At 48.2% G+C, this 25,215-nt stretch overlaps 1 protein-coding gene across 2 annotated transcripts in view; it reads right to left on the reverse strand.

The window, feature by feature from the left end:
* Positions 1-25,215, reverse strand: part of KLHL4 (kelch like family member 4) — a 1,128,728-nt gene that overhangs the window by 15,960 nt on the left and 1,087,553 nt on the right. For both annotated transcript variants that reach the window (XM_069612999.1, XM_069613000.1), the window contains exon 10: positions 9,325-9,496. In XM_069612999.1, the coding sequence (XP_069469100.1) occupies positions 9,325-9,496 (172 nt within the window). The remainder of the gene's footprint in view (positions 1-9,324; positions 9,497-25,215) is intronic.

The following is a 25,215-nucleotide window of genomic DNA, read 5'->3' on the forward strand; positions in this document are numbered from 1 at the left end:
TTTATTAAGTAAATAATTGTAGGGTGTTTGTAGTTTAGAAATACCATCAATTAAACCTTATAAGTTGATCACTAGTTCTTGCACCACTTGTTTACTTAGTATGGGTGGGTCATGCTGTTATGTGAGCTGCCTGGAGGTGGGTTTCCTATTACGTGAACATGGGCATAAAGTCGCTTATGAGATGTGATAATGATAAGACTGGGATGGGATAATGACTGCACGTTTTTGTTCTTTGTCATGATGCAGTGGACATTTGCTTGGTTCATTGTGTATAGGTTCATTGTGCTCGTGGATGGGGATGAGGGATCATAGCCACCTTCTTTGTTGAGCTAAAGTCATTCTGTTTGGGATTTTCAAGTCAAAGGTATGTGTGTGTTGCCTCCTTATTCAACTAGTAAATTATGTATTTCTTCTTATTAATTTTTTGGGACATAGTTTGCATGGTGTTCCGTGTATTATATTTCATAGAGCACACCATGCAGACTTCCAGTTCTTGTCATACTTGGCTGTTTTTGGGCAGTGTTTTCTGGCTTTATAATTGTATATTTCTTGAGTTGTCCCATTGAGATGCTTGTGGCTCGGCCTATCATCAGTGCAGGCCCACCATTACTGATTGCCCTATCTTGGTCAACAGTTGGTGGGTGTGATGAATTGGCATCTGGCAAGGGTGTGAGAGCCCTGACCTTTTTGATTTTTGTTCAATAATAAAATGATGTGAGTAATGCCAGCTCTGAAGGGGAAATCTGCTGATCGGATTCCCCTTTCATAAGCTCCATGCCAAAAGCATAGCGTATATTTTTGCCTTGCTGCATCAGTGTCCGGATTCACAGCACCTTCTCTACCAGTGGCACACCACAGAAAAAGGTGATGGCTGGAAGGTTTAGAATATATCTCAACCTCTGGGCAACCCTTCAAACCTTCATTATTTAGCATGCCAAGCCATTAAAGAAAGGGGAAAGACAATATTCAAATGCAGCTTGGTCCCACCCCAAAAGGGCCAGTCCAGCCCAAACTGCCAGGTTAACTTCCTTCTGCACAAGACCACAGGCATCCCCAGACATGTTCCGGAATCATTGGATCTCTGTTGCTCTTTAACATTTATATTATAACTTTCTTGATCTTCTAGACAGTCTGGGTGTCCAGTTTGCAAATTATGCAGATGGCACCCAGATCCTTTTTGAGCTGTCTGGCAATTACAACGAGGATGCTGCAGCCGTGAATGGGGTTTATCATGAAATTCAAGCTTGGATGGCACATAATTCGCTGGCACTCAATGATAGAAAAACTGAGCTGTTCATTATGGCCTCCGGTCCACGACTGAAGAAACGTAATCCTGAATATGCTCACTTTGTGATAGCGGGTAACAGAATTACTGTAAGCAAATCTGATAAAACATTAGGATTTTTTTTTAGATGGCGATTTATTAATGAAGAAGCAGGTTTCTGAGATCCACTCATCATGCGGACATATAAATAAACTGCTTCATCAAATCAGACCATATCTTTCCGTAGAAAATAGGTCTCTTATGACATCAGATCTTGTAAACTCATGCCTAGACTATTGCAACAGGCTGTTGATTGGTACATCACAAGGTAAAGTCCAACGTCTTCAGACCACTCAAAGTGGGGCCATTAGGGCTGTATTTGGTCTTTCCAGACGTGATCACATCAGTTCCTTCAGGAAGAAATTGCACTGGTTCCCAGTGAAGCAGAGGACTAGACACAAAGTCCTCGTGCTCACTTATAAATATCAGAGTGCCCCACATTATCTTACTAAGAGGTTATCACAGAAACAATCAGGCAGAACACTGCGCTCTTCTGACAACCTTCAACTTAATCAGCCATGATCATGGCTAAAACAATTTGATGACTGCAGTTTTGAATTAAATGCCCCATATAAATGGAATGCCCTGTCATCTGTTATAAAAACTCCAGAATCACTGATAATGTTTAAGAGAAATGAAAAAAGCCTGTTTTTTAATCTTGCTGACTAATTAATGATCTCTTGTTCTTCATTTCAAATAATTTGTCCTTTGTTTACCAGAGTGACTTCATGTAGGCTCTGGCGCCTATGTGCATGTGGCGCTTCTAAGAATTAAAATAAATAAATACTTGGAAACAGAAACCAAGATGGTCATCCATTCACTGAGAGCCAGGCCTCACACCATGGGCTGTATTTCTAAAGGCCTTTGATCCTATTGAGAGGGGAGGGGGTGGAGCTAGGGTAAGCCAGAGAGGGTTCTGCACAGTTTCAGTAGGCTGCTGCCATTTTTATTCTCTCTGCATCTCTTTCTCTTTCCTGCCCCCTCGACTTCCTCTGGAGCAGAGTGTAACATCATGAGGGAAAAGTCCACACATTTCAAGAGCACAGATTGGACCCCGAAAGTAGGCTAGCTTTAGTCCGATAACCAGAGTGCTGCATCTACTCTATCTGTGCATTTTCTGTGTTTCTTCTACAGGGTTGGGTTATTGCAGTGTTTTCTAGTTAGTTAGTATTGTGCATGGTGTGTCTAATTAAAGTGAATATTTTCATAATACCTAGATTGGACAGTCCTTTATTTTTGACTGTTATATGTCACTGTTTGGGCTGCTACTGACCCACATTCACACCCCTCTTAAGAGTACAGCCTTCCCTCGGCCCATATTACCACAAAAGGTGAACTAGGTATATCTCTTGACTGTGCCTGTTTTAACTTTATAATTGCGTTGTGTTTTGGTTTGTAGACGTCTGAGGGCTGAGTGAGCACTTTACTCTCTACTCATCCTTGCACTCCTGCAGGGCAGAAGTCAATTTGTGACAGTGGGCTCCTTTTATTCTTCTTGGCCTATCTCACTGATGTCTCATTTATGGAATTTGCTTCTGTCAGAATTGTTGTCCTCTGCTCGGTTACTGTGTCATGCAACTGTAGGTTAGGCGTTCACTGCACTATGATTCCACCCACTGTTAAGAAACTGAAGAAATACAGCCTGCTGTTAAACTATGTTTTGAAATAGACGAAGCATTGAAATCCTGAAATGGAAACTGCATTTCAGGCTTCTTGATAGGACATGCCCACTAAATGCAATATTGCCAATAGCAGTCACATGGAAAGAGTGAATACATTGCATAGGGTGCCAACACCTGGATTACGATTGCAATTTATAGACATATGATGGGAATACGTGGTAAATGGTTAGTGTATCTTGGAATACAATAACATCTGGCAAATTAAAGTTATAATTGTCAAATAGTTTCAGCAGTAGGGTGTATATTAACATCAACGCACTAATCGAAAAAAATCCATGCTCAATATGAAGGCAATACCCAGCAATGGTTTGTGCACTTTGCCATATGATGGTAAGTACTGGTTAATGAAATAACCATCAATGGAATGATGTTAGCATTTGAGCATAAGATGCCAATCTGTCACATTTCTTTTTAGTACATCTGCGTATATTGTCAATGTCTTGCAACATGGGAAACATGTTTTCTAATTAAAAGTCCAAATTTTAGGCTTGGCTAATGCGTATTTTAGTATGTCTCTGTATGATAGTTATAGCAATTGTTTGTCTTCTAACAACCACCAATCTTCACTTGCCAGTTTACTGATGCTTATCTACAGCCATCAAACTTGATATGCTGTAAAGGAAACTTTAGCTTGCCTTTCAAAACACACCCACCACTGCTCACTAGACTACTGACTGTTAACTTCGGTATCAATCATATTAGGTTGATTGACTGCAAAGGCAGAGAGTCTTAAGGCTTGATTCACAGAAGTGAATTATAATGGCACAATCCCATTGGAAAATGCTCTGTGAACCAGGCACTTAATGCACTTTTCAAAAGGGGCCAGATAAGGATTGGTGCCCAACATTAACTTATTGGTTTATTTCAATTGTTGTGATGTGCCACATGCAATGTGTGGCGTTAAAACTGAGCATGTCCCATATCCAGAAGAGTGGGTAGAAGTTGTTTAATTCACGATGAATCCGGGTTTAGAACGTTCAGGAATATATGGAGCGCTGTATTTAGATTAAGGACCCGATTCATAGAAAATGTGCAAAGTCCCTGCAAAGAACTCTGCTCGTAGGACTACTTTGTGCCTAGCTGCACACAAAAGCATGTTCTCTGCATTGTGCGTATTCATGAAATCATGGAATTGTAACTGCAAAGTAACCCTAGGAGCAAGTAGTGCCCGGAACGCCAACTACACGCAGTCACATAAAGCAAAACCAGAGACAATTACCAACCTTTGAGCCTTTTCTTGATCCCCACCATCAAGCACCGAGGCAATACTGTGGGACAATCCCCCACAACCAAGGCAGCACCCCAGCGACACTGCATACAAAGCCCTGCAACCCAAAACAGCACACTGATAATCTGTGTACCATTTCGCGTAACTCAGGGCAGCGGCCGGTACACCTGTGTGAGAACACCCGTAATTCAAGGCTCCAACTTGCTAATCTGCATACGAGAACTCCAAGCGGCACCTCGACTATGTGCCGTCACCCCTAAATTACTATTTAAACCTTACCATTGCACATTGGATACTATGCACACAGTGCTCTGTGCCTCCTATCATGTGGTGGTGAGTCCACAAGGTTCTTGTGCATCTTTTCCCAATGTGAGGTTGCGCGTTAGGTTTCATGAATTCGGTTAGGCTTGCGCTTGACTGGGTGTGTGATTTCACTGTGTGGACCGTCCCTCAACACGCCCACATTATTCCTTATTTTGCATGCACTTATTGAACCCCCTAATAAATTCTTTGCATAAGCCCTTTCCACACTTTGCATGGAGTGTCTTGCAAAGCGCTCAACGGCACACAAAGAAGTGACAGACCCACGCAAATTCCAGGAAATAACACGCAAAGTCAGATCCATTAATCACTGAAAGGCGTTTTGAGCACTGAAAAGTGAGCGAAGTCGCTTTTCAGCTTGCACAAAATTCCGTGAATCAGGCCCTAACTACCGTTAGGAGTGAATTACAAAGCTTACATTTTTAGACATGTGAAACATCCACTCCCTGTACTTATGTCCATCTTTTGGAGGAGTCGTCTAGGGTCAGCTGAAACTTGTGATGAGTGCGACCTTATGATAATCCAGCTTTCTTTAAATTTGATTCTTTTTCTGAAAGAGGTATCTTGAGGACTGACGATAAGGATGTTGCAGTACTTTGTCTGTGACACAGCCACATAAGAAGTGCAATCTAAGCATTGCGGATGCACTGATGTTTCATTTCTGTCCTACTAATTCTCTGCAGGACAAACACAGCCTGATAATGCCCTGAAGATTTAAAATAACGCTGTGTTTGCAATCCTGGAAGATCCGTTTGTAGTCCTTACTGTGGCAATAAGCCACGAGACTGCGGGCCAATACCACCCCAGGTAATGCCCCCCTGGGGTCGTATGCGAGGGCCTTAAAGAAGCCCCGGGGCATTACCTCAGGTGGTATTGGCCCGCAGCCGAGGGGCTTATTGCCATTAGTACCCCAGCCCGTTACCGGGGTACTAATTGCTTTTTTTTCTGTTCCGAAACACGTTTCGGAACAAAAAAAAAGAAAAAAAAATGTCAAAAGAATGGCCGCCGGGAAAGGGAAAACAAAGTCCGTTCCCAGCGCGTCCTCTACCGAGAAAAGAAGAAAAAAGAAGGTAAGTGGGGTGGGGTGGGAGGAGGGAGGAGGAAAGGGGAAACAAAAAAAAATGTCTTACCTGAGTCCCCAGCGGGGACGAGGGAAGCCTCTAGCCATGGGGAGGCTCGGAGCGGGGATTGCCCCATTTCGAGCCTCCTCATTGGCTGAGGGGCTGCCACGCCACTCGCTGGGAACAGAGAACCCGGCACGCACGGCGTAAAAGGAAATACTGTGTGGTATGACTCGCAAATGAGATAATCACCACACTGTATTCCCGTTGCGCCGTGCATGGCGGGTACTAATGAACATTAAAAAGTATGAATGTTTTAAAGAAAAAATAAGTTATCAATAATCAGATTGCACAGATCGATGCTGTCCTAGAGCACTATTACAGCCAAAATGCACAAAGCTGAGCTGTTGCATTAGTTAGTGATTTTTCAAACTGCTAATCAGTCACTGGTTAATTGTGTGCAAGATACACATGTATCTACACTGCTTCAAATTTCACCAGATGTTGTGTGCCTCTAATTTTTTTCTGAATTCATCAATAAGTTGCTTATTTTATTTTCCTTCTTGCAAATAATGTCTGACCATTTTATGACAAAACTGCCAAATACCTGTTTTTGCATGGCATATTATTTGTATGTCACGGCAGATGATGGTAATGAATGCCAATTCATTGATTCAATTCAAATGATTTACCAATTGTAAAAGTTGCACAATGGAACATTTTGCAATGTGCAAGAAAATGGTGTGCTGGTAAATGGCAATTGAACCATGACCACACCCCCTCCTCCCACACTTTTTATGTCTCTGCTGAACACTCACTATTAAAAGCTAGCAGCCTTTGACCCCATTCAATCCTTATCAGATGACCCACTTAGTCTAGCTTACTAAACAGACACCTACCCTAAGCATCTTCAAATAACAAACTCAGTGAGCACTGCTTCACTACCAATGGGCCACCCTGATGGCTTACCTGCCCCTTTATATACCCCCTCGCAAGAATACAGTTTCAGTATCGGCACCAGATAGCAGCTACTTCCGACCTGCACATATCAACCCCCCAGGTTTCCAGATCTGCCTTCCTTCTGTCCTAATAACACCAGTCACAAACTTTTTTGCTAAAGAGCCACATATATTTGGGGTAGAAATCATTGGAAGAAGGGTGTTATATAAGACCACGCATTATATCTTAAATATGCTGATGAAACTGAAGACAGAGTCCCAAGAATGCCCATCCTCACCCCCAGATTCATGACGGGACGAAGAGTCAAAAACGCATGCAGCTACCCATCTTATTTCAGAGGAATCCAGTGTGCACCAATGATTGACAAGTACACAGGAAGGTATCCACTCAGCCAGCCTTACAGACCAAATCCAATATATGTCTTTACAGGTATAGGAGAAGAAGCAGAGATCGTGGGCAGGAATACCTATATGGACAATCTCAATTAGGCACCAAGAAGCCACAATGTTCATGTCATTAGTGACACCACGACGTAGTGACATTAGACATGAAGCAGATTTGCAGTCCTGCACCGCTTGCAGAAATACACACTTCCATACACAAAGAACATGCTTACACAGTTCCATAGCTAGAGGACGGACACATATACATACTGTCAATGCTTTATTCTTTTTTTAATTAGCCAAATGCAGTAACGCTGACCCATAACGCAAAGAGATCCTGAGCAAGCTTGCTGATGCTTAAAGTTATTAAGCCTATGGAACCACAGGAGTATATATGGAGTCTGGTAGTAGCATATGTGACTAACCAATAGAAAAACTAGCATAACAGGAGCAATGCAGAAACCGCATTACAAGTTTTAGGGAAATTAAAGAAGGCCTCAAGCCCAGTGATCGAAGTGGGCGGGAGCATTTGGGAGAGCTGCTCCTCTACTTTCTTAAATTACATTTTACTCTTCCTATACTCTTATTTTAAAAAGAAACAGATCCGGAGTGGTTTAGTTTTAAAAAGAATGTGTAGGAAGAAGTTGAAACGTGCACTGTCAGTGCACTGCACTGAACGTTTCCTTAAACAGCAGATGCATGTGTTTGGGGGGTTTGTATTGTGCATGGTAGCGGGCGCAGTGGTGGGGGTTTCTGGGGAGCTGGCGCAGTCCAGTAGGAAACATAGTTCCACTACTTATTTTCATGCACTTCGACCACTGCCACAGAAACTGAGATGAGAAGAGCTGATTCAGGCTGCACAGAGAACAAGACAGGCTCATGGCCAAGATCAGAGATACACAGACAGATTCCAATCTGCAAACGACAAGGCGACAGCTGCAGAAAATACAAATAAATCCTCATAAATGCAGACTCAGGACTCAGGAGCTCGATTTTGTGGTCTCTAGACACGGGGTACAGCTGAGCTATTCATATGGTGGGAAAGCAGAGCCGATCCCTATAAAGTCAGATGCAGATGGCAACCAGTGTTACAACATCGGAACGCACTCTCATAGGCAAAGATGGTACACACAAGTTACTATACAGACACATAATCGTTCACATAACCTTGAAGAGGTGCACAGAGGACTGAACTGAATCGAGTCCCAGGCCTGGGGAGATGAGCCCTAACCAACCACAGCTTAGAAAGTTAGGGGTGGATGGCAAGGGGCAAGAACCAATGGTAAGCCTATTACTTTGCAACAATGTAATAGTTTCTTGGGGATGGCCCATGCAAGGGACAGTAGAATAACCCACTTAGGGGACAGATATAGAGGTTATTACGCTCGATACTCAATCCTCTGTGTTGATAGGTGTTTTGGGTAAGCCGGTCAGATAGCACAGCCAGTAGAGCGCTCGCTTTGACATCCGTGCAGAGCCTGCTGACGCAGGTTCGAATCCCGGCAGGGCCAAACTCAGCCTTTCATCCTTCCGAGGTCGATAAATGAGCACCACACACAGTTGGAATTAAGCAGCACTCAGATACTTGAGGGTTCATAGCGCTATATAAATGCACAAACAAACAAGGGCCCATTTGGAGAGTCGGGAAGTACATGGAGAATATCAAATGTCTTGTAGGGTGTTTGTTGGTTTTTGCAATAAACCAGAGTCCTAACTTGCCATTGACTGAGTCCTTTGTTTATTCTGTGGAAGGGTGTTGGGTCCCTTGGAGTCGAGCAGAACCCCAGACCTCTGGTATACCTGGGCGAATTACCCCAACAAAGTGAATACCATAAAAATGTGTGAGAACCAGGGCATAACATAGCAATGCTGGGAAAATGACAAGCATTTGGGTTTAAGAAGACACTATCTGACATATAAAGATTGTTTTGGGCTTAGGATCAGCATGCCTGTCATAAGGTGTGAGGAGGGCAATATACACTCGGGCGTTTGTCATATTATCCTTATTTGAAATTTGTATTTCTTAAATGTCCGTTTAAGAGAAGGATGGTGACATATAATGCCAATAGCTAGCACACAGTGCAGTCCCTTAGCATACAATGGTAGTACCCGGAAATGGTGTGAGCAAATCTGTACATGGTGGAACTACCTGGTATAGGATGGCATTACGTTGGATGTGAGTACATTAGCAGAGTTTGACAAAACTGGAACATGATGGCAGCACCTGTGCCTATGATTGCAATAGCTAGTAAGAACCTGTGCATATATAATGGCAATACCTAAAGAACCGAAAAAGAGTTCAACTTTACACAGACAAAAGTGTTGGCTTTGTCACCCTGTGTTTAATTGCACTCAATTTGATTACCTTGGTCCATTCGTTATTCTGTGCGTCGTATGACTCAACGGTGCTCAGGTATGAGTTTCCATCATATCCTCCTACAGCATATAGTTTGTCTCCGAGAGGACACACCCCAACTGCATCTCTAGGCACACTCAGAGGAGCCGCTGTGGTCCAGTTGTCTGTTTTCGGATCATATCTAGAAAATATAACATGAGTAATTGTGTTGAAGTTGATATCATGTGTCATTGTACTTAATGGTGAAAGCAAAATATCATTCGGACATTTTTCCACATTCTTATGTGTTATTTTAATTATAAATCATCCTGTGTCAGTCGCTGCTACTGGCTAAAAGCGTGCAAGCATTGGACGTTATCGTATTCCGAAGGGGCAAGACACCGTTATACTTAGCATGGGAAGTGTGTGCAATCCTTCCAGCTGCCAGAAGATGTCGCCCTAAGCCCACAGTATTGCTGACGATAAGCACTTTTCACCTGTAATATGAGCACAATGTTCCAATATATTGGATATGATTGAAATGTATCTGTGCGAACCTATTGACAGCAGATAAAAGCTTGGATAATGGATTATAATTGATACAGTAGTTGCATGAGATCATATGACCTCTCACTGACCCATGTTGTCTTTTGACCCTTTCTCTTAATTTGAAATTGTCCACCTGGCACTCCATTAAATATGTGTGATTGTGAGGTTACACAAAAGAAAACACAGTTACATCAAGAATAGTTTGATATGCTCATGTGGGCATTTTCCAAAATCCCTTGCACACATTTGTATTTCTCTTCTCTTTTATTCGGCATAACGCCATGAAAGTACAACACAAAAGACATACAAATGCAAGTTAATGATGATACAAGAGAAATATTAAATTCATAATAAAAGTATATTTATTGAAATATATAAAAATTAATTGCAATCAAAATTTAAACATGGCACCTTTACCTTATAAATTGTCACAACCTTTGTCCTCAGAAGAAAAGACCAGGGAGAGGATATAGGATATACTCACACCCCACCACAATAGGTGTAAATGTAACATTCTGGGGTCAGATTGGCATGCACATTATTTGACTTTTATTCTACGGTTGGGCCTTAAAGACAACATAAACCGATTATTTACAAACAGGCTAAAGGGGCAAGGTGGTCACATCCCCCGCCGATAAATCCTCTAAGAAACATCTTTCGGGTTGGACTCTATTGTGTACATTTTTGGGATCTTACTAACCATGTGCAATGGATGTATTTGGACACTCTTAAAACTCTGTCCATGTCATCTGCACTTTTACACAGCTCCAAAGATTTGAGCATGGTACGCATACCCAATGTTCTTAAAACGGGTTTGAGATAATGGGGGTAATTCATGGAATAAGTGCGCCGAAATTTGTGGTGCAAGCTGGCGCACGCGTGAAAAAGCTAGCGCAAACGTGTGAATCGCACGCGTGCGATTCATGGAAGGCCCTGCACATGTTTTTCCTGGGATGTGCGCCAAATCCACGCTTACCTTACACGTCACTGCGACTTTCCAAACGCGTGCGCGACTGGAACAGGGAAATCACACAACTTCTCGCACACAACCTAAAAAGGGGGTGGAACATGGGGAATGGGGAACAACGGGTGAAAATGTAGGTGTAACGTGGGAAGTAGCGCTGGGAAACACATGCATCGCCCACACATATTCATGGAATCAAATAGGGAAATTCCGGGCAAGTCAAAACACACGCACAAATACGTCCACCACACGAAAGCAGGCGGAAGCGCCCCCGCGCAGCATAATAGTGCGCGCAAACAACAAAAAAGCATATACAGCTACGATGAATGTTCCATTCCTCGCAGCAGTGATCATGGGACACCGCAGGAGGAAGAGAATAGCCAGGCCCCGCATTTTCTTGCCCAGGACCAGCCTTTTTGGGATGCCTGATGACCAGGTCTATGGAAGGTATAGGTATCCACCTCATAACATCCTAGAGCTGGTCACTGAGTGGGAGGATGAACAAACATCACCCACCTTGTGCTCGCAAGCATTGAGCCCCTTGGAGAAGGTGGTCAATGTACTGAATTTTTTGGCCACTGGGTCATTCCAAGGACAACTGCCATAGTGAGGGGCATCTCACAGCCCACGCAGTCATGCTGCTTACACCAGGTGTTGGTAATCATCACTGCGCGCCTCTCAGTCCGCAGGCACATATACATGCGCAGAACACGCGCAGAAAGGCAGGCCATGGTCCAGGACTTCTACAGGGTGGCACACTTCCCCAACGTGCTCAGTGCCATAGATTGCACCCATGTGGCCCTACGTCCACCTAGGGCCACTGAAAACATCTACCGCAACCGCAAGCACTGGAATTCCATCAACGTGCAGGTTGTATGCGAGGCCAAGGGAATCATCACCTCTCTCTATGCAAACTGTCCAGGGTCCACCCATGACAGTTTCATATACAGAATGTCCGCCCTGAGCCGGGTCCTGAAAGCTGGGAAGCATGGCGTCACATGGCTCATAGGTGAGTACAAATGCCTGTGCACATGAATGCATGTCACACACAGACAAATACACAAGCCCAACTAATGACAACCATTATCACCTTACCAGGGGACAGTGCCTACCCTCTGAGCACCTACATGATGATGCCAATAAGGAACCCAACCACCCCAGGTAAGATACAACGTAGCCCATATTGCAACCAGGGCCATAGTGGAGCACACATTCGGAGTGCTCAAGTCACGCTTCCGCTCCCTTGACCGCTCTTGCGGACAGCTACTATGTGCACTCCCAGTAGTGTGCAGGATAATTGTAGCAGCATGTGTCCTGCACAACGTTGCAACACGGCGGGGTGTACCGGTGGAAATGGTGGTGCCCCCACATCCCCAACCACATGCACGGCCGCTGTGCATGGGAAGGGAAGGGGCATGTGGCGAGGCAGCCCGTACCCAGCTTGTGGCCATATTTTCCACCTAAGCTCCAACCCCTGCAGAGTGCACACAGGCCTGGCACATACCAGGTGACAATTGATGATGAGAAAGGGACAGTTAACTGTCACAACCTTACCACCCTGACAATGTGTCCACGGAAGTGCCAAATTGTATGCATTCCTAGCTACTTAAACACAACCAATCCCATGTGACCAAAAGGAACACATGCAAAGTGCATACCCCCCTGCAAAACAGGCCATGAAAGTACTAGTATGCCACCCAAACCCTCCCAACCCCATGCCCCCGGTCTGCCACACCATACCATGGTATGCAACGGCAAAACATCAAACCATATGCACAAAACATAACACAATAGTCATGAAGTGCCATGTGAGAAATGTAAATAGGCACCAGACAATTACACCTGACATGAAATCTGAAGAAATGACTGACCAAAACCTCACACCCTGAAAACGATGGCACAAATGCATGCCACCAGTGGTGCAAGCAACAAAAGTCAAAATACCTGTTGCCATGCACATTGGACAATAGCAAATTGGCATTACAAACACTGTGTGCTGGGTTTGTGTCCCCTGCAACACACCACTCTCCGGACAGCACAGTGAGTGTGGATTGTTTTTTTTGTTTTTTTTTAAAGTGCTCACACAGCCTGCGGGCATCGAGGCGCTGTTACAGGAATTGCTTGTTTATTTTTCAGTTGTGTAATTGTTTTTTTTTTTCTTAGTTGCGTATTTATAACGCGCTTAAATACCCAGAGATTTCTAAGCGCGGACCCGGGAATGGAACCTGTGTTGCTTCGTGTCTTCTTGCTTCCAAGGCGAGCACTTTGCCGCTGAGCTACCCTCCCGGGTAGTGTTGGGGAAACTCCTTGAGCATCATGAAAAATAAGTACAATCAACCATATAGTACCCTGTCATGCATGTACATGATCAATGAATTGGAAGTGAAGATGGATTGTCGGGACACAGCATGCCTGAGAAGGCAATCTGGGTGCACGTGTGTGCATGGTGTGCCGTAGTTGGTGTGGGGGGGGGTGTTGCCTAAGTGTTTGTGTCAGTGGGGACATGCATCGAATACATGCATGTGAAATGAAGTGAGCCCCAGTGTCCTGTACACAGCACATGTACATTGCACTCAAGGACCTCCCAGTGTGTTAAACCACACCCATCCCCGACACCTCAAAATCAAACCCAACATAGGATCAGCCATTGACCAGCAGAACATATCATGTACAGAGTACCCCACATTGACAATGGCAGACAATGAGCAATCACTGATTCATTGAAAATCCTTATAGGGCCTACACACAAAGTGCATCAAAGCGCCTCAAGGAGGGAAGGAACAAGGGAGAATAACAGTACTTTCCTACAAGTCCTTCAAACAGTCCAGAATGTAAAAATGAACTATCAAATCAAAGTACATAGTGCAAGTGCTTGTAACAATAAGGGAGAGTCTAGGGAGGGAATTTGGGAAAACAAAACTAGCATCATCATTGCTATGCCTGATGGCAATAGTTGCAATGCAGGAGTCACATAAGGAAGAGGAAAGAGTGCAGAAGAGGTCAGGAGAGTAACGCAACAAGTGACGAACTATGGAAGGTCGATGAAGAATCAAGATAGTGCTGGGAGGAGGAGAAGAAACACAGAACTGAAAGGGGGAACAGACGACCTGTAATCAGTGGTGGAGGGACTGATGATAAAAGTAAGTGCCAAAATAAAACTCAAAAAGGTGAAGGGGTGGATGGACGGAGGCAAAGGGGGAAGTGTCTTCAAAGAACAAGCGTATCACAATGCCTGACGGCAATTGGGGTAGTGCCGGAAAAAGACAGACAGAGGACAAGGAGGAGGGTGAAGGGTGGTGGAGAGGGAGAGGAAGGACGGAAGGGAGGAGGGGGGCAAGGTGTAAAGGCAGGAAGGGGGAGAGGGGGAAAGAAAGCACACACAGGGGACAGAGGGAAAGAAGATGGTGCAGAAGGGGAGGGTGTGACAGTGAAGGGGGAAAAACAGAGGGAGACTGGTGGGGGGCAGGTGGAGACTGGTGGGGGGCAAGGGAGACAGGGGGAGACTGGCAGGGGGCAGGTGGAGACAGGCTGGGGCAGGGGAGACAGGGGGACAATCAAGGGACCCAGAAGGGTGGTGGACAGGGGTAGACAGGGCCTGCATTGAGGGTAGTGGTGGCAGGCTCAAGTTCCTGGTTGGCCGGATTTTCACAAGGGCCAAGTGCAACCAATGGGAGGGCGGGGCACAACAACATACCAGGCAGGGTTGCAAGATGGCCAAAGCAGGGGAAGCAAGGAAATGGCGGTAGTTGAAACGCGTGGTGACAAGGATAACTCATGTGGCATAGCAAAATCACTGCAGGCCAAGTGTCCCAATGCAACATTGTCAGCACACGGACCCCTTCCACCATCAGTGTGTGTTACACAGCCAAAGGGTGCATGGTACCACCTACAGCAGGAAGTGCATGAACACAGACAGTCAATTAATAAAAATAAACATAAGCAACATGATGAAATGCACAGTCAACAGAATACTCATCAAAATGAAATGCACAAATGCACTGGAGAAGCCATCCGGAATACCCACTAGGGATGTACACACAAGTAGGACTGCATGCTGGCCACAGATATGATGTAAGCCCAAATGCCCCTGTGTGAGATGCTGTCACACCGAGCCATCCTTGCGAGCCCATGGAAAGGGGAAGCAGGAGTAACATATGTGTCAGGACCCCAAGCAAAAGACAAACACGATACAAGCCTAAATGGGCCCTGCTGGAACCACAGTGGATGCCTTCAAATGCCACAAAGCACCACACTGTCACATGAATGCACAATAGACAAACAAATAAATAAAAGAAAACTACTTGCAAGAAACAAAAAAATAAAAAACAAATAAAAAATGGCCACATATGACCCAGGGGAAATGGGGGGGCACTGAGGAGGGGAAAGGTACAGGGTGCACCTCAACACCCACATGTTTAGATATTGAGATAAAAAAAAAACTCACTGGGCTCAGCTCCTGCACGGCCCGACTTATGTGGGAGATAGGTTGTCGTTGTCACCCTCTGGATGGAAATCAGAAGGTGGACACAGCACAGTTGCCTCACCACACCTATCCTTGCCTTGGCCCTCAGCGGCAGCAAGCATGCAGGTCTGGTAAACCAGGTCCTGCATGGCAATGACACGTAGGTCTACATGCATTACCTCACGTGTCACACGTGCTTCCTCCTGCAAGGAATCACTTGTAAGATGGAGTTCAGCCTGCATGGCCTCACATGACAAACGGAGTACCTCCCGGCTTGCATGGAGTTCAGCTGAGATGGTTCTTTCAAGCCGCTTCATCCTGTCTTCTGCCCGCCTACTGTCGTCCATCATGAGAGCACCCAGAATAGATCGGAGGGTTTGGTGTTCGACCCTCAGGGCCTCACTGTGTGCCTCTGCCTGAGCAGAAATGGCTTGACGCAGAACCACCATTTCAGCCTGGCGCGCCCTGTCAGAGGCCGCCATGCCCAGCCTGTGTGAGCGGCACGTGCACCGCATAGCCTGCTGCTGGAGCTGCACTTGCCTTTCAGGGGGGAGGATGGAACAGGCCACACTTTCCATACCTTGAGCCATCATCTCAACTGCTCCCTCCTGTTGCTGTGCTATGGCAATAACGGCATGCTCCCACTCAGTTGACCCCGGTAGCACACGGCCACCACGTTGCCGGATAAGACAACTGCCGGGCCCAAGGAGCCGCGGTCCTTTCTGGGTTGGTGCCGCCCATGGCTGCAGGACTGCATCCCTACATCGACCTGATGCCCCAGGAACATGGCCAACTGATGTTGAGTGTGTCTGTGCACCTGTAAGCACCACAGGCGGACATTCCAACCCTGCCTGGCCCCTTACTGCAGGTGTCGCGGGCAGAAGATCATCCAACACAGGATCACTTACGGGCGACCACACGTCATAATGCAGATCCAGCTCAACATAGTGGTCAGCGGATACATCAGAGCCTGAATCAGAGTCCACTCTGGACACGATGGCCTGGAGCACCAGTGGGTTCTCGTGGGCTGCCACCCCACGACCGCCACTGGTGCCTGGATGCTCATGTGAACTGACCACCGTGTCTGGGATGACATCTTCCTCCTATGCCTCCAGTGCTCCATCACCTGCAACATAGACAAAAGAAACAATAACATGCATCTCAGTAGCACATACCACACACATATAGATCACAACATTGACAGCCAACACATGAAGCAGACATGTCACACGCAACTCAAACCCAACATGCATCCAGTGGCATTGCAATGCAAGGGTATCCCGAATGCAGAAAAGGATGTGTGCAAAATGTGAAGCCAACACATGTTTTGCATGTTACCCATCACCTGCATCACACACAACCTTTAACAGGCACATATCCAAGCCAGAAATGAGAGAGCCACAGCTGGCAATCACACCAAACACACCATGACACATGTAACATGCATGTTCACGTGCAGCACTCAACAACCATTGACTATGCAGAGTACATGTGTCACAGGAGGCACCTATGCTACTGCATTTCGATACAGTGAAAGGAGAGACTTGGGTACATACATGGCAGGTCACTATCACAAAGCAGCATTGTGTTGGCATGTTGAAGGGCTGAACTTGGCACAGGAGTGGGTGTGTGCAGTGCAGTGCATGTGTACCTCCTCAACTTCCAACATCAACAGATATGTAGTGATGTCAATCTCCATACGTGATGGCAGTATAAGGGCAATTGCAGCCATCATGTGCAAATGGCATGCACCATGTAGCATGGATACCGTGAAACACCCACCCTCTGGGCAATAGCAGGGAGGCACTGCATGGCAATGAAATGTTCACACCAGAACTGTACATTGGCAGACAATGTTGCCATGCGTCTATTGCATGCCGTCAGTCAAATCTCACTACAGCCGATGAGAAGTGAACATGATGCAGGACAGATCAGGAACTATCAGTAGTACACCCATCCATGCAGATGACACACCACCAGTTGAAAAGAGGCAGTGGGCCTGTAACAGGGGGAGCCATGTGCACGACACAGATGTGGACACCCTAAAGTCATGCGTGATGACACACAGACCCAAAATGAGCATGATATGGCTGTCCAAATAACATGACACTTGGATCATCCTGGAGACATACAACAATGAGCAGGCAGTCAAGGACACCTAGGGGCATACATGGAATGCACATGGGACATGAATGTGCACACATGTGCACAGGCAGCCACTGCCATCAGCACAGAGTGAGACACACTGCACCAAGGACAAAGAATGTATATGACATGATATGACATCTCATCAAGATTGCCCTCGTACACAAGTGGTTCAGAGCACAACCAAGCAAAGCGAAGGGAACAAGGGAGAAAAGGAAATGAAAACAACGATCATACTGGGCACAGTGACATTGAGAACACGCAAGTGCATGGAGAAGGGATAAAGGGTTGAAGCTCCTGGAAGGTGGAGAAGTGGAACATGCCAAACAGAGGAGACCAAAGAATGAAAATGAAGTCCAATGATAGATTAGGCATTCAAAAGGTGGTAGTGCAGCCAGCAAGTGCCAAGTGCAAGATCATTTGGATAGGCCAAATCTGATGAGTGCAGAAGAAGAGTGGGGGACTGTATGGGTACACGTAGAGGGTCCATTGCAATTGGAGGCCTGGAGGCAGTGCAGCAGGGAGGCAGGGTGAGCAGGTACCTGGGCCCGAAGGACAGAGGGTGTCCAGGTGCACAGTGCCAAGAGAGGAAACTGTTCCGCTGGGGAGAAGAGGGGCTAATGCAGGAGCAAATAGGAAGGTTTTGAGGTACTTCCAGAAGATGTTTCTCCTCAAGTTTCAATGTGGCATTGGCAGGTAGGCTGTTCCAAAGGGAGGTCCTAGCCATAGACACAGATCTGCCCCCGGCTTCTTTCTTCGATAAATGACTGACCCGGCGGAGGGAGTGTGAGGTAGAGGAGCAAGGGACTCGAGAGGGGAGGTATTGACAGAGGAATTGTTGAAGGTATTTTAGACCCAGGCCCCAGAAATCCTTGTGCACAATGCAGAGGGTCTAAAGTTGCATCCTTGCATTCACTGCTAGCCAATGAAGGGATTTCAGAGCTGGAAAGATAGGATCCCAGGGCTTAAGGCCAAGGACAAGTCTCGCAGTCCTGTACTGGATTAGTGGTAGAGGGCGCAGTGTGGAGGCAGGTAGAATTTTGAAAGAGCCTGTCACAGTAGTCCAACCTTGAGACAACCAGAGCTTGAGAGACTGTGAGCTTGTAAGTGAACGAGAGGAAAGGCACAGTACCCCTGAGGAGGTTAAGCAAGAAGTTACTATATCTTAAGAAACGTCAGACATGTGTGCGGAAAAGGAATGTGTGGAGTCAGAGGTGACCTTGAGGTTTTTGTCCTTGCAGGTGGGGGTAGGAGGAGGGCCAAGGTTGACCGGCCAGAGAGTGAGGAGAAAGGAATGGTGAAGGTGTACTGATGAGGCAGATGTCAGTCTTGCTGGCATTTAGACAGAGATCGTTGGCAGTACACCAATTTCAAATGTCAATGAGGCAATCAGAAATGAGGGAGGGAGAAGAGGTGGCCTGGAAATGAGTTCAGTGTCATCAGCATAGCACTGGAAGTTGTAGCAGAAAATGAAAATGCAGTAGGCGAAAGCTGCCAGGTGCTGTTTGGAAAGCCAGGCTAAGAGGTCAGACCCCTGGTGAACACCACAGGTAGAGAGGGAGATTGATGAATGGAAGGACCCAATTTGTAGCTCAGAGGGTCACACATGCCAAACACCCATGTCATTGAGTAACACGCATCAATACTCACCGGATGATGCACCGTAATCCATCCTCTCTCCCACTTCACGGATTTGTTCTTCCGGGATGATTACTGCAGCAATCTCCTCGTGCTGAGTGAGTTCATCCTCCTCTGGTGCTGGCCCACCACCAGTCACCAGAGACATGGAATAATTGGAGGCACACTTTTGTTTTGCACTGTGTCAGAGGTCATTCCAATGCTTGTAGCAGTCCTGAGCCGTGCGCACCTGGAATCCCATGGATGTCACACCATCTGCAACATGCTGCCAGTGGACCCAATGCTGGTGATGCGTTGTATGTCATTGTGGGCCTACAAGCATATTGCGTTGGTTTGCCGACACATAGTCCACAAGGAAGTCCAGTTCCTGCTTGCCGAGAGGCTTCTTCCTCTACGTGCCGGAGGCCAGATCGTGTCTGGGGTCTCAGCCTCTTGCGCACAAGCACGCTTCCTCCTATTGGGTGGTGGTACTGACCCTCAATGGCCAATGTGACCCTGATCAGTGGGAGCAGTGGCGCTGGCAGACTGGTCCAAGGGAGTGGGTGTTGGAATGAGGACGGAAGGTCTGGCTTGGGTCTGACTCACTGCCGGGGGTGGTGTTGGCTGCATCTGTCCATGCAGTTACCACCAACTGGCTGCTTGGGGCAGCAGATGTCATAACTGCCCCAGATACGTGTGCCCCAGTCACAGCTACACTGGACACACGTGACCCGCACCTCCGGACAGATGGAAATCGTCGTGGGAGTCCTCGTCATGCAACTCAACATGCGCTGCCTGACCCCGAGCCCGGGTGGTGGTCCCCACAGCTGCACCTGCAGCTACCACCACCAGTGGGCCCGTGACAGCAGATGTAAGTTGCTGTTGGGTCATGTGGGTGCCAGGTTGTGATGCAACAGCTGCATCTCCAGGAGCCACAGGGGGTGGTGGCACGTCTGCACCAGCACGTGGCTGGGCATCCTGCCCCATTGGGGCATCCCTGCCTCTTCCCCCTCTGTAGCCACCATGGCCACCCTGGACTCCCTGTTCCCCCTGGTCTCTGCGCCCACGTGCCCTACCACGCCCAGCCCTGGGAAGACGCCCAACTTTGCCGCCCTTAGCCTTTGGTGGCCTCCCAACCATGGCACAGATGGTAAATAGTTGATGGGAGGTGCACTCAACAATTGTCCTGGGCAATTGGGTTGAAGGGGGCAGGGTACAGGATGAAATAGGTACCCCTGTGCTCCTGCAAGGCTGTCTGTGACCCCAGGGGAAAAATGATGGGTCACGCAATCCTCAGGCCCCCCCCAAAAAAAATGTAAAAAAAAAAAATAGAAAAAAAATAATAATTCCAAAATAGTACCATTTCAAAACAAAAACATGCATGCGGCCCAGGTAACCCACGTGCATGTATTTTACCTCTAGCAGTTCGGTGTGGCACCCAGGGACACAAAAAACATGCAGGCTACTATGACCTCGAAATGGTACGTGATGCACAGGGGGAACCACAGTGTGAAAAATAGCGTGTGCGACTCACCATCTGCTTTGCGTTGGAAAGGAAAAGAAAAAGACATGCGCTTGTGCGCGTAGGCAACACCCCGCCAAAAGAAGAGGTACGAACTTCAAATGCTGTGAAGTAATCGCGTTTGAATCCAGAAGAATAAAGACACGCGTCAGACTCCACGAACAGCACGTACAGTGGAAAGCTGGCCTGCGCTCACCTTTAACCTGTCTTGAAGGCAACGCCCGCGTGCGCAACATCACTGGCACGCTTACGCGCTAAGGCCCTTTCCTTGAATTAGACGCATTCACAAGCGGACGTGCTGTTTTTGCACGTGCAAATTCACTATGCCCCCGTACGAGGGAAACGCCTGCGTGCATCACGTCACTTACGTGCTTACGAGCTAGGGCCCTTTCCTCGTATTACATGCTGACGTGCTGTTTTTACATGTGCCAATTCACTCTGCATCAAGCTGGCCATGCGACAACACACGGAAGACCACGCGCCTGCCCAGAAGGCCATTTTCCTGCCCCCCAGAACCTTGGGGAGCCTCCTACAAGCCATCTTCTGCTGCCTGCCTAGCTGCCTGCTGCCAACAGTGCCCTGCCATTTGGTGCCTGCACATCTGCCATCTGCAGGGGTCCAGTTGCTGTGACCACCCCTGCTGGAAGAGAAGACTCCCGACTGGTGTTCCATCGCTCCACAGCCAAGCCCCAGGACCCAGTTGCCCACCCACACCTGCCTCGGGGGTTGCCATGTCTGACCAAACACCATCCAGCACCAGTGGCAACCCCACAGCAGAGAGGCAGAGGGCTGCCAGCTTCAGTGCAAATGAAGTTGGCATCCTGGTGCCCTCTTCACACCATCGCGTGCCAACAAGGAAGGACGGAAGAGGACGGAAGAGGATCTGGACGGACATAGTGGGTGCCATCAACGCGGAGGGGGTGGCACCACTGCGACATCAAACATGTCCAGAAGCGCTGGGAGGACTATAAATCCAGGACCTTCAAGAAGTCTCAGTGCCTCTTGAACGCAGTGGATGCAGTGGGATGCCGGGTCCACCTTAACACCCAGCAGATGAGGGTCCTGGAGCGCATTCACACAGTGCTTCAGCACCAGATCCTCAGGATGCAGGCCCGTCTGGAGTCGAGCGATAAGTGCCCATGCATTCCCATTTAACAGTGCATGTTGCAGTGTGGTGGTAGTTAGCTACTTGGCTGTATGTGTGACATCGGTCATGTATCGATGTGTGTGTGCAGGGACATGATGGTGCTGCATGTGAGTCCAGTCAGGCGTGACCCACATGGATGGTGTATGTGTTACAATGCATCATGCAGAGCAGCATGCGGAATGCACACATGTATGCATGCCTGTGTCTGTACTTGGACATGTTTGGGGTGTGAGAGATGGGTGCTGCTGTCATGGACATACATGGTGTACATGTCTTTGTGTCTGAGTAGTGTGTGAGTGGCTGGTAAATGCCATGGATGCCTGACACATGTCCATGGCGATGTGTTGATTCACTGATACAGCCTAGTCATCCTTGTATCCACTGTGTCTGGGGGTATACGGGGCCAGATGCATGACCCTCCTATGATTTGTGTGCATGTGATGAGCATGTCCCATGATGCATGTGAGTTTCAGCCCACCATTGGATGTTTCTACGGTGCCTTGGACATGGATGCAAATGTTTGTTGCATGTGCCATGCCTGTTCCTGCATGTGTGTTGCCTGCACTGACCCATGTGTTGTGGAGGGACATGATGGAAGTGATGTTTGACAGTGCCACTCATGTGCTATTGCTTTGTGTCTAGGGACGTACAGTACCCTGATGCTTGTGTTCAATGTCTCCTTTTACACAGCGGCGAGTGAAAAAGAAGGCGGAGATGGCGCTGTGGAGGAAAGCAGCAGGGATGCCTCCACCGGCTGCCGACACAAGGTCCAATCACCCTTCCAGAAAATTCTATCATCCGAGATTGAGGGGACTGGTGCCGCGTCTGCCACTCTGGCTGCAGCGGAAGGGGCGGGTGAGCTCTCACAGGGGCTGGCGACGGTGGAAGACGGTGCAGAGCCATCCAGGTTGGTGGTGTGTACGGGGGAGGAGGAGACCGCTTGAGAGCTGCACATGGGGCCTGGTGGGGGTGGTACCACTGGTGCAAGGGGTGTAGTCCAGGGGCAGGGGCAGGAGGCAGCACAGGTCACCGCAGAGGGGCCTGTACATGTCACTGTCCCTGACACGGTGACTGCATCACCATGCACCAGCAGGGATGCCCCGTCCCAGGCCCGTCCGCAGGTAGGCGGGAGGTCCACGTCATCTGGCACTCCTCTACCTGCGGACGTGGGGAACCGTGACAGGATTGAGTCCGTCCTGATTGGTCTCACGTTGCGCACACGTGTCATTCATGATGATGTGCATGCTTCCTGGGGGGACCACGCACGTAATCACGAAGAGATGTTTGCCAATGTGGCCCAGTTGGGAGGGCTCATGGTCGGGGTTTCCTCCATGTGTCGCTCTGTCTTGCGGCCCTCTCCTCCTCTATGCACACTATATGCCAGTCGTTCTGCGTGCCGTCTTATGGCCCAGATGCCAACAGGGCCCCCTGTGGACCTGCCCCAACCAACGCAGCCAGGCTGCTGGTGGAGATCCCATCCCTGCCACAGTCGGGAGTCGGAGCTCCAGCACATGTGGTCACCCCAGCAACTGGACCCCTGGCAACGGACGATGTGCAGGCACATACAAGCAGGGCACCTGCACGACGGCCCCGGGTGTTACCATCTTCCTGTAGGCAGTTGCGCTGGTGGCAGCAGGCAGCAGAAAGGCAGCGGCAGGCTCGACGTAGGAGGCATGTGACCTCGGGGCCCTCTACATCATCGGGGCAGGCATCGGCCGGTGCGCAGGAGGATCCATGATTGGGAGTGTCTTCCTTGTGGGAGCGGTTGGGCCAGCGAATAGGAGCAGAGTGGCGGCAGGCAGAGAGGGCACGACTCACAATGGTCAGAGCAGAGAACTCCAGGCACCGGGCTTTGAGGCAGGCTGAGTGCCTCGAGGCAACTTGAAGGGATTTGGAGGAGGCCTTGGCTGCATCCCTGCAAAACCACGAGGCCAGGGAACAGGCCCGCCTCTGGAAAATCGACATGGAGTTCAATGATGCCCTGGCCCTGGACATCAATAAGTGAGCCGTCGGACTAGCCCGCCGTCTTTGTAATTAGTTATTTAGGTTTAGGTTTAATTTGGTTTTTATTATGATTTGGAGTTCACAGACTTTGCTCCACTTTTTGTTGTATTTTAGATAGGGTTTTAGGTAGGTTTCCTTTTGTTCTGGGATAATGGACCCTTCAGACTTATGTTTACAATTTTTCCAGACATGTACATACTTTCTTTTTTAGATGTTCACATGGATTATTTTTTTTTATGCTTTTCAACTTGTGATTTTTTTCTATGGACAACATCTTTTTTCATGTTTTGTATTTGCTTTTTTCCTTGAATTAGACTTTCCTTTTCTTATTGCACTATTTATTTCTTCATTTGCATGTGTGGTTTTCATTTTGTCATTTGTTTTACTTTTTAGTACATTTCATTATTCGACATTATTGGTCTACTATGATTTATTTTGTGCATGTCTCCATGAGCATTGGCTAAGTAATGTGTTGCCACTGTGTGGCTCTGTAGGACATTTGTTGATGGGCATGCTGGTTCTTTTCAGACTATCATGGAATGGGTATTTACTAGGGAGTGGGTGCAGTGGATTGTTGGGTGTTTGTACTGGGGGGGTGGGTGTGTCGGATTTGGGTTGCCATTAGGGCCATGGGTCTGTATAGTTATGACATAGTGTTTGGGGGGACATGAGTCGGGGCTTGCTGGCAGGTGCTTGTCAATGGAGGGTGGGTGGGGGGGACATGAGTTGGGGCCTGCTGGCAGGTGTCTGTCAATGGGGGAACATGAGTCTGGGCCTGCTGGTAGGTCTCTGTCAATGGGGGGGCATGAGTCGGGGCCTGCGGGCAGGTGCCCGTCAATGGGGTGGGTACATGAGTCGGGGCCTGCTGGCAGGTGCCCGTCAATGGGGGGGGTAGGGGAGACATGTGTTGGGCATGCTGTCGGTGCCCGTCAATTGGGGGTGGGTGGGCGTAACATGAGTCAGGGCCTGCTGGCAGGTGCCTGTCAATGGGAGGGTGGTGGGGGGGACATGATTCGGTGCCTGCTGGCAGGTGCCCGTCAATGGGGATGGATGAGGGGACATGAGTCGGGCCTCCAAAGTGCATGGTTCCATGTGGCCTACCTGCAGGGCATGGGGAGGGTGGGAAGGTGGAGGGTGGATGGGCTGCCTGCGGGGCATGAGGAGGGTCAATGGCGGGCTGCGGGGCATGGTCAGGGTGGATGGGCTGCCTACGGGGCATGGTCAGGTTGAATGGGCTGCCTGCAGGGCATGGGGGAGGTGGATGGTATGCCTGCGGGGCATGGGGAGGGGTGTAGGGTGGACCCCTGTGGCGTGGTCTGGCTGCAGGGTGTGCATGTGGCTTCTCACCACACTGCTGCGCGAATCTGGGGGTACGGTAGTGAGAATTACATGCGATTGGGCTGGCGCGAGCGGGGTACGCGTAATCTGAGGGGTGCGTGGGGAGTTTTACACGTGATTTTGCTGGCGTGAGTGGGGTATACGTATTCCCGGGGTGCGTGGGGAGTTTTACA

Source organism: Ambystoma mexicanum, chromosome 5p (assembly GCF_040938575.1).
Source record: "Ambystoma mexicanum isolate Mex_15411 chromosome 5p, UKY_AmexF1_1, whole genome shotgun sequence".
NCBI lineage: Eukaryota > Metazoa > Chordata > Amphibia > Caudata > Ambystomatidae > Ambystoma > Ambystoma mexicanum.